At 45.1% G+C, this 13,161-nt stretch overlaps 1 protein-coding gene across 1 annotated transcript in view; it reads left to right on the forward strand.

Annotated features, from left to right (window-relative positions):
• LOC119591211 (titin-like) overlaps positions 1-8,440 on the forward strand; it is a 21,144-nt gene extending 12,704 nt beyond the window's left edge. Inside the window, exons 11-18 of the mRNA XM_037939923.1 lie at positions 2,027-2,164; positions 2,296-2,463; positions 2,607-2,614; positions 3,914-4,978; positions 5,164-7,410; positions 7,530-7,735; positions 7,889-8,187; positions 8,316-8,440. Of these exons, the coding sequence (XP_037795851.1) occupies positions 2,027-2,164; positions 2,296-2,463; positions 2,607-2,614; positions 3,914-4,978; positions 5,164-7,410; positions 7,530-7,735; positions 7,889-8,187; positions 8,316-8,440 (4,256 nt within the window). The remainder of the gene's footprint in view (positions 1-2,026; positions 2,165-2,295; positions 2,464-2,606; positions 2,615-3,913; positions 4,979-5,163; positions 7,411-7,529; positions 7,736-7,888; positions 8,188-8,315) is intronic.
• Positions 8,441-13,161: the final 4,721 nt, after the last annotated feature.

Genomic DNA, 13,161 nt, shown 5'->3' on the forward strand with positions numbered 1-13,161 from the left:
AAAAAGGGCCGAGACTCTAATTTCTTTTCCCACCCGAAAAACCCGGTTGTTTTTTCCCAATTTGGGGCAATACCCCTCATCCAACCCCAAAAAAACTTCTTTCCTTTTCCAAAAACCGGGGAATCTTGTATTTCCCCATCCCAGACAACTTCTTTTCCTTTTCCACGGGCCAGATTACCTCCTTCCTCTTACCAGCCAAAAATCCCCATTCCTCTACTGAAAACCAGAAAACCTTTAAATTCTATTTCCACCCAGAGACTTCCTTCCTCTTCCAGACCAAAGGGGAACCCTCTTTTTCCCCAAACCACGGGCCCAAGAACCCCTTTTTCCCCTTTTCCCCAAAAACCCAAAAACCCCCCAACCCTTTTTAAAAAAGCCAAAGGAATCTAATTTCTTTTTTCACAGCCAAGAACCTCGTTCCTCTTCCACAGCCAAAAAGCCCCTTTTCTTTTCCACAGCCAAACTCCTTTCCCTTTTCCAAAGCCAGAAACCTCATTTTTTCTTCCACCCCAAAGGGGAAAAACCTCTTTCCCTCTTCACTTTTAAACCCCCCTTTTCCTTTTTCCAAAAGACAGAGAACCCCTTTCTTTCCCAAAACCCAGGAAACCTTCACCCCTTTTTCCCCGCCCAAAAACTTTTGTTCCTCTTCCACAAAAAGAAAATTTTGGGTTTCCTTTTCCCACCCAAAAACCCAATTTTCCCCTTTTTCCCAGCAGAGAGCCCCCTTCCTTTTCCTCATCCTGAGAGCCGTATTCTTTATCAAAGAAACCCTCTTTTCCCATTTTACAGCCAAGATTCCCATTCTTTTTCCCACACCAAAAACCTCGTTTTCCCTCTTCCACACCCAGAGGACCCCCTTTTCCTCCCCCACACTAGAAAACCTCGTTCCTCTTCCAAAAGCCAAAAACCTCTTTTCCCTTTTCCCAACCCAAAGAATCTTTTTTCCTCTTAAAGCCCAAAAAACCCCCAATCCCCCTTCCAAAAGCTAGGAATCAATTTTTCTCCTTTAAAAGCCAGAAAACTTCTTTTTCTCTTTAAACATTTTAAAACTCCCTTCCTCTTCCACACCCAGAGAATCCCATTCCCTTCCAAAGCCGGGAAAACCCCTCCTTCTTTTCCCCACGCCTGGAACTCAAACCCTCTTCCACAAAAAGGGAATTTTGGGTCCTCTTCCACACCAAAACCTCTTCCTCCTCCACAGCCCGAAAACTTTTCTTCTTTCCAAAGCAAAAACCCTCCTTTTTTCCTCCACCCCCAAAAAACCTCATTTCTCTTCAACGTAAAGAGACCCCCTTTCCTCCCCCAAACAGCCAAAAACCCCCTTTTCCCTCCCCCAGAACCAGAGAACCTCCCTTCCTCTTAAACCTGCCAGATACCCTTTATTCTTCCTCCACACCGGGAAACCTCGTTTTTCTTCAAAAAGTCAGAAAAACCTTTGGGGTTCCCCTTTCCCACAGCCAAAAAACCTTCCCTCTTCCCCAACACCCAGAGACCCCATTTTTTCTTCCAAAAAGCCAAAAAACATCTTTTGTTTTCCACTACAAGGCAATACCCTCATCCCACAAAAAAGGCCCCTTCCTCTTCCCACCCCAAAAAAATTTTCTTCTTTTTCCCATCCCGAAAATTTCTTTCCTCTTCCACACCAAAAAACCTCATTCCTATTTCCACCCAGAGACCCCCTTCCCTTCTAGGGGCCGGGAACCTGGGTCTCCTTCCCAGCCGGGGAAAACCCCCTTTCCCTTTTCCAAAAGCCAGAAACCCCCTTTCCCCTTTTCCCAAAACCAGAAAAACCTTTTCCCTCTTCCAAAAACCCCAAGAGCCCCTTCCCCTCGCCCAAAACCCAAGAATCTATTCTTTTTCCCCTAAATCCTGAAAACTTTTTACTTTTCATCAAAAGAAAACCTCTTTTCCCTTTCCACACCAGAAAATTTTCCCTTTTTCCCAAGCCAAAAAATCCCAATCCCTTTTCCAAAATTTCTTCCCTTTTTCCCAAAAGTTGAGAACCTCATTTCCTTTCGACATCCAGGCAACCCCATCCCTCTTTCACAGCCAAAGAACCTCATTCCTCTTCTACAGCAAGAGAACCTTATTCCTCTTCCACAGTTAGAGAACTTGATTACTCTTCCACAACTAGAGACTACTACTGATCCTCTTTCACATCCACGTAACTCAATTCCACTTCCACAGCAAAAGAACTTTTCCTTCCCCTTGTCCCCAACCTGCAACCTTTTTACAGCAGACCCCAATTCTTCTTCCAAAAAGCCAAAAAACCATCATTTTCTCTTTTCCCCAAAGAGTATCTCACTCATCTTTCACAGCCTGTGAACCTCATTCCTCTTCCACAGCCAGGGAACCTTGTTCTTCTTCCACAGATAGGGAACCATAATCCTCTTCCAAAACCCGAGAACCTAAATTCCTTTTGGCCAAGCGGAAAAAATCCCATTCCCCCTTTTTTCAAAAAAGGTAACTTTGAAACCTTTTCAACAGCCATAAAAACTTCATTACTTTTTCCACAGCCATGATCCCTTAAATTCCCTTTCTGTCCAGCCAAAACGCCCACCCCTTTTTCCCCAAAAACCAGAACTGATTCCTTTTCTACTTTTCAGACATCTCGGTCCCTTTTCCCCCAACTAAGAACTCGTTTTTTTTTCCCCACAGCCAAGAACCTCCCCCTTTTTCCACGCATGAAAACCTAAATGCTTTTTTCAAAATCAAGAACTTTCCACGCCAGAAAACCCTTATTCCTTTTCAAAACCTTCCCAATCATACCCTCTTTCACGGGTCAGAGCCCCCCATTCCTCTAAAAACCAGAAACCTCTTTCCCTAAATACAGCAAGAGACCCCCCCCCCCCTTTTCCACAAAAAAGTAAAACTTATTCCTCTTATCCAAAGAAAAGCCTTTAAATCTTACCCCAGCCAGTGATCCCTTTTTCCCCTTTTTCCCCAGGAAAAAAAACCTTATTCTTTTTTTTTACAGTCAGAAAACCCTCAGTCCTCTTCCTCAGCGGGAAAGACTTTATTTCCCCTTCAACTTTTCCAGAATTCCCCAATCGACAGCCAAGAGCCTTTTATTCCTTTTTCCACCAAAAAACCTTCCCCAGCGGGAGAACCTCATTTTTCTAACAAAGGAAAATCCCCATTCTTCTTCCAAAACCCCAGAAAACCCCGGGTTCTTTTTTCCCCAACCTGAAAACATCTTTTCCTTTACCCAAAACACCCAGAGCCCCCCTTCCCTTCTTCCCCAGCAGATACCCTTATTCCTCTTCCACCCGGGAAAACCCTTCATTACTTTTTCTACAGGGGCCAGAAAAAAAACCCCAAATTTTCCTCTTCTACAGAAAGGAAAATTTATTATTTTTTTCCAAAACCGAAGATGTCTTTTCCTCCTCACAGCCAGAACTTCATTCCTCTTCTACAGCCAACCCCTTTAAATTTCCCATTTCCACAGCAGAGAACCTTTTTTCCTCCTCTCCCGGCCTAAAATTTTTCCTTCCTTTTCCCACATTCAGCCCAACCTTTTTTCCTCACTCAGGGCCTGAAAACCCCATTCACCCTCTCACAGCCAGGGGAACCCTTGTTTTTAAATTCCCAAAACCCAAAAAACCCTTTTCCCCTTTTTCCAAACAGAAACAAACCTTTTTTCTTCTACACAGCCCAGAGACCCCCTTTTTACTTTTTAAACAGCAAGAAAAAAATTTTTTTCTTTTTCCACCCCCAAGAACTTCATTACTTTTTTACAGCCAAAAAACCTTTCAATTCATTTTCCCAGGCAGAGAACCTCTTTCCCCTTTTCCCACACCTGAAACTTTTTTACTTTTTCCACCCCGGGGGGAGAATTTTCTTTCTTTTTTTCCCCACCCCAGATCCCTTTTTTCCTTTTTCCCAAAGTCAAGAATTCATTCTTTTTCCACAGTCAAAGACCCCAATTCCTCATCCACGGCCTGAGAACCATATTCCTCTTCCTCAACTAGAGAACTTCATTCCTATTCCACAATCAGAGAATTTCATTCCTTTCCCACGGCCTAAGACCCTCATTCTTCTGTTACCATCAGAGAATCTTCCACAGCTAAAGAACCTCATTCCTTTTCCACAGTCTGCAAACCTTATTCTTCTTTCACACCCTGTTGACCTCATTCCTCTTCCACAGTCAGAGAACCCCGTTCCTCTTCCACAACCCGAGAATTTCAGTCCTCTAACAAAGCCAGAGAACTTCATTACTCTTACACAGCCAGAGACTCCTATTTCTCTTACACAGCCAGAGAAACTAATTCCCCTTCCCCAGCCAGAAAACGTTGTTCCTCTTCTACAGCCAGATACCTCAGTTCATCGTCCACAGCCTGAGAACTTCATTCCTCTTCCAAAGCCAGAGAACCTCATTCCTCTCCCATGGCCTGAAAACCCCATTCCTCGTTCACAGCCAGAGAACCTCATTCCTCTTTCACAGCCAGAGAAACTCGTTCTTATTCCAAAGCCAGAGAACCCTGTCCCTCTTCTACAGCCAGACACCTTAGTTCATTTTCCACAGCAAGAGAACGTCGTTCCTCCTCCACAGCCTGAGAACTTCATTCCTCTTCCACAGTCAAAGAATTTTATTCCTCTCCCATGGCCCGAGAACCTCATCCCTCTTTCGCAGCCAGAGACCCTCATTCTTATTCCAAAGCCAGAGAACCCTGACCCTCTTTCACAACACGAGAACCTCATTTTTCTAACACAGCCAGAGACCCCCATTACTCTTCCACAGCAAGATAACCTTATTCATCTTCTGCAGCGAGAGAACGTCATTTCTCTTTCACAGCCTAGCAACCTTATTCCTCTTCTACAGTCAGATACATCAGTGCCTCTTCCACAACTGGAGAACCTCGTTCCTCATTCATTATTTGATAACCTCATCCCTCTTATGCAGTATAAGAACTTCAATCCTCTTCAAAAGCCAGAGAACCTTCCACAGCCAGAAAATCTCATTCTTCTTCCACAGACAGTGAACCTTGTTCCTCTTTCAAAGTCAAAGAACTCCATTCCTTTTCCACAGCCAAAGACCCCAATACCTCATCTGCAGCCTGAGAACCATACTCCTCTTCCAAAACTGAGAACCTCATTCCTATTCCACAATCAGAGAACATCATTCTTCTTCCAGATTCAGAGAACCTTATTCCTCTCCTACAGCCTGAGACCCTCACTCCTCTTTCACAGCCAAAGAACCTTCCCCAGCTAAAGAACCTCGTTCCTTTTCCACAGTCTGCAAACCTCATTTTTCTTCCACACCCTGCAGACCTCATTCCTCTTCCACAGTCAGAGAACCCTGTTATTCTTCCACAACCTGAGAACATTCCTCTAACACAGCCAGAAACCCCTATTATTCTCCCACAACAAGGGAACCTTATCCCTCTTCTACAGCCAGTAAACTATGTTAATCTTTCACAGTCTGAGAACCTCATTCTTCTTCCACAATCTGAGATTTTCATTTCCCTTCCACAGTCAGATAACCTTATTCTTCTTCCCCAACCAGAGAAGCTTGTTCCTTTTCCAATCCCAGAGAAAATTAATCTTCTTCCACAGCCAAATACTATCACTCCTCTTCCACAGCCAGAGAACCATATTCCTCTTTTGCAACCAGAGAACAGCATTCCTCTAACAAAGCCAGACAACCTCATTCCTCTTCCACAGCTAGAAAACCTCATTTCTCTTCCACACCCAGAGAACTTCATTCTTATTCAACAGCCAGACAACCTCATTAGTCTTCCAAAGCCAGAGACCATCATTCCCCTCCCACAACTAGAAATTTTCATTCCTCTTCAACAGGCAAAGACTCACATCCCTTTTCCACAGCTAGAGAACCTAATTCCTCTAACATTGCTAGAGAACTCCATTCCCCTTCCACAACAAGAAAACCTCATTCTTCTAACACATCCAGAAACCTCCATTCTTTTTCCACAGCAAAAGAACCTTATTCCTCTTCCACAGGCAGAGAACTTTATTACTCTTCCACAGCCAGTGACCCTCAATCCTCTTCCTCAGCATGAGAATCTTATTCCTCTCCCACACTCAGAAAATGTCGTTACTCTTGCACAGCCTGAGAACTTCATTCCTCTTCAACAGCCAGACATCCTAATTCCTCTTCCACAGCCAGAGAACCTTCCACGCCCAAAGAACCTCATTCCTCACCCACAGCCTGAGAATCTCATTCCTCTTTCACAGCAAGAGAACCTTCCAAAGCTAAAGAACCTCATTCCTCTTCCACAGGCAGAGAAGCCTATTCTTCTTCCACAGCTCGAAAACTTTGTTTTTCTTCCACAAGCAGAGAACCCTATTCTTCTTCCACGCCCAAAGAGCCTCGTTCGTCTTCCACAGCCAGAAAACCTCGTTCCTATTCCACAATCAGAGAACCTCATTCCTCTCCCACAGCCTGAGAACTTCATTCCTCTTTCACAGCCAGACAACCTTCCACAGCTAAAGAACCCCATTCCTTTCTCACAGCCTCCAAACCTCATTCCTCTTCCACAGTCAGAAAACCTCCTTCCTCTTCCACAGCCAGAGAACACCGTTCCTCTTTCACAACCCGAGAACGTCATTCCTCGTCCACAGCCAGAGGCCCCCATTACCCTTATTCCTCTTACACAGCAAGAAAACCATATTCCTTTTCCACAGCAAGAGAACCTTCTTGTTCTTCCACAGCCAGAGAACCTTGTTCCTCCTTCACAGCCAAAGAAACTCACTCCTCTTCCACAGCCAGCCAAAATTATTGCTCTTCTACAGCAAGAGAACTCAATTCCTCTTCAACACCCTGCAAAACTCATTCCTCTTCCACAGCCAGAGAACCCCGTTCCTTTTCCCCAACCCATGAACCTCATTCCTCTTCCACAGCCCGAGAGCCTCGTTCCTCTTTCACAACCAACAATCCCCCTTCTTCGTCTACAGACAGACATCCCAATTCCTCCTCTACAGACAGAGAACCTCGGTCCTCTTCCACAGCCAGACAACCTCTTTCTTCTTCCACAGACTGCGGTCCTCATTCCTCTTCCTCAGCCAGAGAACCTCATGCATCTTCCACAGCTAGAGAACCTTGTACCTCTTCCACAGCCGGAGAACCCCACTCCTGTTTCACAACCAGAGAACCTCATTCCTCTTCTGCAGTCAGACGCCCTGATTCCCTTTCAACAGCCAGAGACCCCCATTCCCCTTCCACAGGAAGACAACCTTATTTCTCTTCCACAGCCAGAGATGCCTATTCCCCTTCCAAAGCCAGAGAATTTAATTCCTCTTCAGCAACAAGTTTCCCACATTCCTCTTCCACAGCTAGAGAACCATATTTCCCTTCCAGAACCAGATAACCTTGTTCCTCTTCCACAGCCAGAGAACTTCATTCCTTTAACACAGCCAAAGACCCTCATTCATCTTTCACACCCAGAAAACGTCATTCCTCTTCCATATCAAGAGACCCCCGGTCCCCTTCCACAACTAGAGAACTTCACCTTCCCCCCCTTTTTTAACCTTTATCCTCTTCATCAGCCAGATACCCCCCTCTTCCACAGCCAGAGAACCTAATTCTGCTAACACAACCAGAGACTCCCATTCTCGTTGCACAGCAGGAGAACCTTATTCCTCTTCTACAGCCAGAGATGCTTATACCTCTTCCACAGCAAAAGAAACTTATTCCACACCCAGACAACATCGTTCCTTTTTCACAGTTTGAGAACCTCCTTCCTCTTCTCCAGCCTGGTACCCCAATTCCTCTGCAGTCAGAGAAACCTTGTTCCTCTACTACAGACAGAGACAGAGAGTTCCTTTTCCAACCAAACCTTCTCCTCCAGTCCCAACACCTCCATTCCTCTTTTACAGGTAGAGAACCTCATATTTCTAACACAACCAGAGGCCCCCATTCCTCTTCCAGAACCGGAGATTCTCATTCCTCCTCCGCACCCAAATACCCCATTCCCCTTCCACAGCCAGATAACCTCATTCATCTTCCACAATCAAAGACCCAAATTTCTCTTCCACGGCCAGGGAACTATATTCCACTTTCACAACCAGATAACCTAGTTCCTTTTCTACAACCAGAGAACCTCATACTTCTAACACAGCCAGAGACCTCCATTCTATTTTCACACCCAGAAAACCTCATTCCTCTTCCACAGCCAGAGAACTTCATTCTTAATCAACAGCATAAAACCCTAAATACTTTTTCCACCAGTGACCAATTCCCTTTTCTACAGCTGAGACTTCTTCCTTTTCAACGACGACATGCCTACTTCGTTTACGGGCCAGAATCCCTTTCCCTTAATGCAACCAGAAACCCTCATCCTTCTTTCCACAACTAGAGAATCTCATTCCTTTTCCGCACCCAGACACCCCTATTCCCCTTCCACAGCTAGAGAAAATCACAACTTTTCCACAGCCAGAGAACTTCATTCCTCTTCACGCCAGAAACCTTATTCTTTTCTAAAGCGGGAAAACCAATTCCCCTACTCCTTCCTTTTTCACCCGAGACCTGTTTCCCTCCCCTACAGCCAAACCCTTTCCTTTTAACCTGAACTTTTTCCCCTTCCACAAAAGGGACTCTTTCCTCTGTCACGACTGAGAACCTAAACCTCTTCTACTCAAAACCCCCCAATTTTCTTCTTCCCAAACCCCGCTCTTCCACAGCCAAAAAAAAAATCTTACAAAGCCTCAAAACCTAAATCCCTCTACAGCTGGGAAAAACCTCATTTCCTTACACACCAAAAACCCCAATCCCTTTTTCCTCCCCCCTAAACCTCATCCGCACACACCGAGCCCCCTTTATTCCTCTTCTACAGCCGAAAGTCGTTCTGTTTCACAGTGAGAACCTCTTTCCCCTTTCTACGCCAGAAACCCCCATTTTTTTTCACAGCCAAAAAACTCTTTCCCTTTCAACGACAGACCCCCATTCCTATTTACAAGATACCCAATCCTTTTTCACATAGAGAACCGTTCCTTTCCACAGCGGGGGAACCCTTTCCTCTTAAACGACAGAGGACTTTCAAACAAGAAAACCAAAAACCTTCCAGGCCTGCAAACCTATTCCTCTTTACGCAGAGCACCTCATCTTCCCACACCCAGAAACATTTGTACTTTTTCCACACCAAAATTTCCCTCTGCCCACCTTTTAACCCTCACCCTCTTCTAAAATCAAAGCCCCCAAATTTTTTTTTCCCAGCCAGAAACCTTTTCCTCGACCGATAACCTTTTTCCCTCTCCCGAAACCAGAAAACTTATTTTTTTAACACACCCAAACCCTTCTCTTTTACCCAGAAACTTCTTCCTCTCCACACCCAGAGGACCCAATTTTATTCAACACAATCCCTCATTCCTCTTTCAAAACCGGCCCCCCATTCTACGCAAGAAACTATTTCTTTTCCAGAGATGTTTTTTCCTCTTCCCAGCAAATGAAATTTTTTACTCTTCCACAGCCGAGAATGTTGTTCCTCTTTGCGTGTGAAAACATTTTTCCCTTTTTCTCCACCAATCCCTTTAATTCCCTCTTCCACCCAGAGCCCTCATCCTTTCCACACGAGACACCCCCTTCCATTCCACATTTAGAGAACCTCAGTCTATTCCAGCCCACAAAACCTTTTCCCTTTTCCAAAACCTGAGAACCTCTTTCCCCCTAAAAAGCCAGCCTTTTCTTTTCCCCAGCCAAATTTCCCCATTCTTTTTCCACACTAAAGAACCTTTCCCTAAAAACACAGCTAAGAATTTATTTTTTTCCAAGCCGTCTCTATTCCTCTTCGCAACAAGCCCTTTATTCGTCTCCTCCCAAGAACGCATTCTTCTTTCCAGCCTGAGATTTATTCCCTTTCGCCAGACCCCCAAATTCCTTTTTAATGTAGAAACCCATTTTTAACAAAACCCAGAAGGCCCCACCCTTTTCCCCAAAACCCAGAGAATCCCATTCCCCCTCCACACCAAACCCCTATTCCCTTCCACCTGGGGAACCCAAACTCCTTTTCCACACCCGAGAACCCATTTTCTTTACACCCTTTCAAACCTTTTCCCTCTTCCCATTTTAAGAATTTCTTTTCCTTTTCCCCACCAAGAACCTATTCCTTTCCACAGTCAGAGAACCTCATTTTTTTCCCACACCCAAAAAACCTCCCCCTCTTCCCAAACCAGAGAATCTCATCCCCATCACACCCCCCAGAGTCCCCCCCTTTTCCCACGCTACAAATTTCATTCCCTTTCGCCGATACCTTTCCCTCTTCACAGCCAGAACCCCTTTCGCCAGCACAGCCAGAGAATTTTATTCCTTTTTTGCATTGGAAGCTTTGCTTTTTCAAAAACCTAAAAACCCATTCCTCTTCTACAGCTAGATACCCCAATTCCTCTTCCACAGCTAGATAGCCTCCTACTTTTTCCACAGCAAAAAAACCTCTTTCTTTCCCACCCGGACAATTTTCCCTTTCCAAAAGTAGGAACCCTTTCCCTTTTCCCACCCAAAACCTTTGTTTTCTTTACACCCAAAACCCTCTTTCCCTCTTACCAGCCGAAACTCGTTCCGTTCTTTTCCCCAGAACCTTTTCATTCCTTTTCCCAAAACTAGAAAGCCTATCCTTTTCTACAACCAAGAATGTTTTTCCCTTTCCCAAACAAACAGAGACCCCCCTCTTCCCCCCAAGGAGCCTCTTTTCTCTTTACAAATTAAAAAAAACATTCCCTAACATACCCCGGGACCAATTCCCTTACTCTGCCACCCCCTTTTCCCTCTTCACACCCCAGACGATTCATTCCTCTTCCTCACCAAGATCCCCATTCCTCTTCTACAACGAGCCCCTTTTTCCCATAACACGTCAAGCCCCCCTTTCCCCCTTTAAAACCGAGAACTCACTCCCTTCTACATCTGAGCCCCCAAATTCCTCTTCCTGCGAACCCTTTTTCTCACAGGCAAAAAACTTTTTTCCTCCCCCAAAAAACCAGAGAAGGTAGCCTTTTTTCACCCAGAGAACCTCATTCCTTTTCTACAACTAGAGCCAATACCCCCATTCCTTTTTCCACACCAAAAACCCTTTTTCCCTCAACAAGTAAAAACTTTATTATATTCCCATCCGAGACCCCTATTCCCTCCGCACAAGAGAACCCATTTCCTTTGACCCAAAAACGGTTTTCCCTCTTTCACCCCTGAGAACCCCCCCCCTTTTCTAAAACCAACACCCCAATTCTTTCCACAGCCAAAACCAAAATTGCTCTTCCGCAGTCAAGAACCCATTCTTTCTTCCCCACCCCCAAAAAACCCCCTCCTCCCCCAAAAAAAAGAATTTTACTCCCAATCACAAAGGATTTGTTTCCCTTTCCCAACGACAGGAACCCCATTCTTTACACCAAAACCTTTTTACCCTTCTTCACCAGAGTCCCTCATTCCCTTCACAGCCAACCCACCTTCCTCTTCCACCCAGAAAACCTTTTCCCTTTTTTTTGCACCCTAGAATTTTTTGGAAAACCCTAAAAACCTCTTTCTTCTTCTACAGCCAAGATTTCATCTCCTTCCCCCAGCCGGACAACCCTAACCCCTTTTTACAATTAGAAACCTCTTTCCCTCTTCCAAAACTAAAAAACAATTTTCCTCTTCCAGGCCGCAACCTCTCTTTTTTCCACACCCAAAAAAACCCCTTTCCCTTTTGTACACCAAAAACCCTCATTCTCTTCTACATCCGGGGAACCTCATTCCTCTTCCACTCAAAGAACCCCGCCCTTTCCACAACCAAGACCCTTTCCTCTTTACAATAGAGAACCTCGTCCTTCACTAAAAGATCCTCATTCCTTTCCACGCCGGGGCCCCAATGTTTTTTCAAACTAGTGAACCCCTTCTTTTCCCAGCCAAACCCTCATCCTCCCCACCCCCCGAGCCCCTTATTCCTCTTTCCAGTCGGAACCCCTTGTTTTTTTCCCAACCCGAAACCTCTTTCCCCAAACCAACACCCAATTCCTCTTCCCAGCCACAACTTTTCCTCTTCCACCCAAAAATTTCATTCCTTTTCTACAGCCTGAGAACCTTACTTTTTTCCCAGTCACAACCTCTTCCCCTCCCAGCCAAAAAATCTCATTCCCTTCCACATCGGACCTCGCCCTCTTCCCAAACCAGAGAATTCCTTCTCTTCTAAACCACAAACCTCTTTCCCTTCCATAAAACCCAAAAACCCCCTTTCCTCTTAAGACGAAAACCTCATTCCTCTCCTAAAACCAAGAACCTCGTTCCCTTTTCCACACCAAAAACCCTCTCCCCTTTTTGCACCAACAATTTTCTTCTTTTCTACAGTCAAAAATCTTCCTTCCACAGCCAAACCCCCAAATTTTTTTCCACTACCGGGAACCCCTTCCCACTTCCCAGCCAAATTAATTCCTCTTCCCCCTAGAGACCCCATTCCTCCCCTACACCCAAAAAAACCCATTCTTTTTTTACAGCCGGGAAAACCTCGTTCCTTTCCCACAGCCGAAACCCCCTTCCCCCCAACCAGAGAACTTAAAATTCTTTCCCACACCCAAAACCCCATTCCTTCCCTACACCCAAAAGAACCTCATTTTCTTTTACCCCAGAACCTCTTTCCTATTCCCAGCCAGAGAACCCATCTCTCCAAAACCAAGAACTTCATTCCTCTTCACAGCCTAGACCCAATTCCTTTTCCACACCAGTAACCCCCCTTTTCCACAATCAGAAAACCTCATTCCTCTTCCGCAGAAGGAAACACTCATTCCGTTTGCACAATTAGAAAATCTTTCCAAGCCACAAAATCCAACTTCTCTACCGCTAGAGAATCTTATTCCTCTTCCACAGTCAGAAAACGCCATTCGTTTTCCTCATTATTCCCCAAAAATACAAAAACCATTTTTTGTCCCAACCCCAAATTTCCCGTTCACACCAAAAAACCTCATCCACATTCCACGATATTAAACAGCCCAAAAATTAATCCCCCTTTACACAAACAACCCCCATCCCGGGGCTCCTTTTCCCTTTCCCCAATCCCTTTTCCCTTTCGCGCCCCATTCTATGTCACCCCTACGCATTGGGGGGAGCTGACTCAAACATATCATCAATAATTACATTCTGGGAAGTGAGCTTCGAAATTTTTGGTGATGTTTACATTCTAGGTGCCTTTGTCTTTTACTACTGGCCAACCCCAAGCCGCCAAAAACACCACACCAACCCAACAACCC

The sequence above is a fragment of the Penaeus monodon genome, chromosome 28 (assembly GCF_015228065.2).
Source record: "Penaeus monodon isolate SGIC_2016 chromosome 28, NSTDA_Pmon_1, whole genome shotgun sequence".
Taxonomy (NCBI): domain Eukaryota; kingdom Metazoa; phylum Arthropoda; class Malacostraca; order Decapoda; family Penaeidae; genus Penaeus; species Penaeus monodon.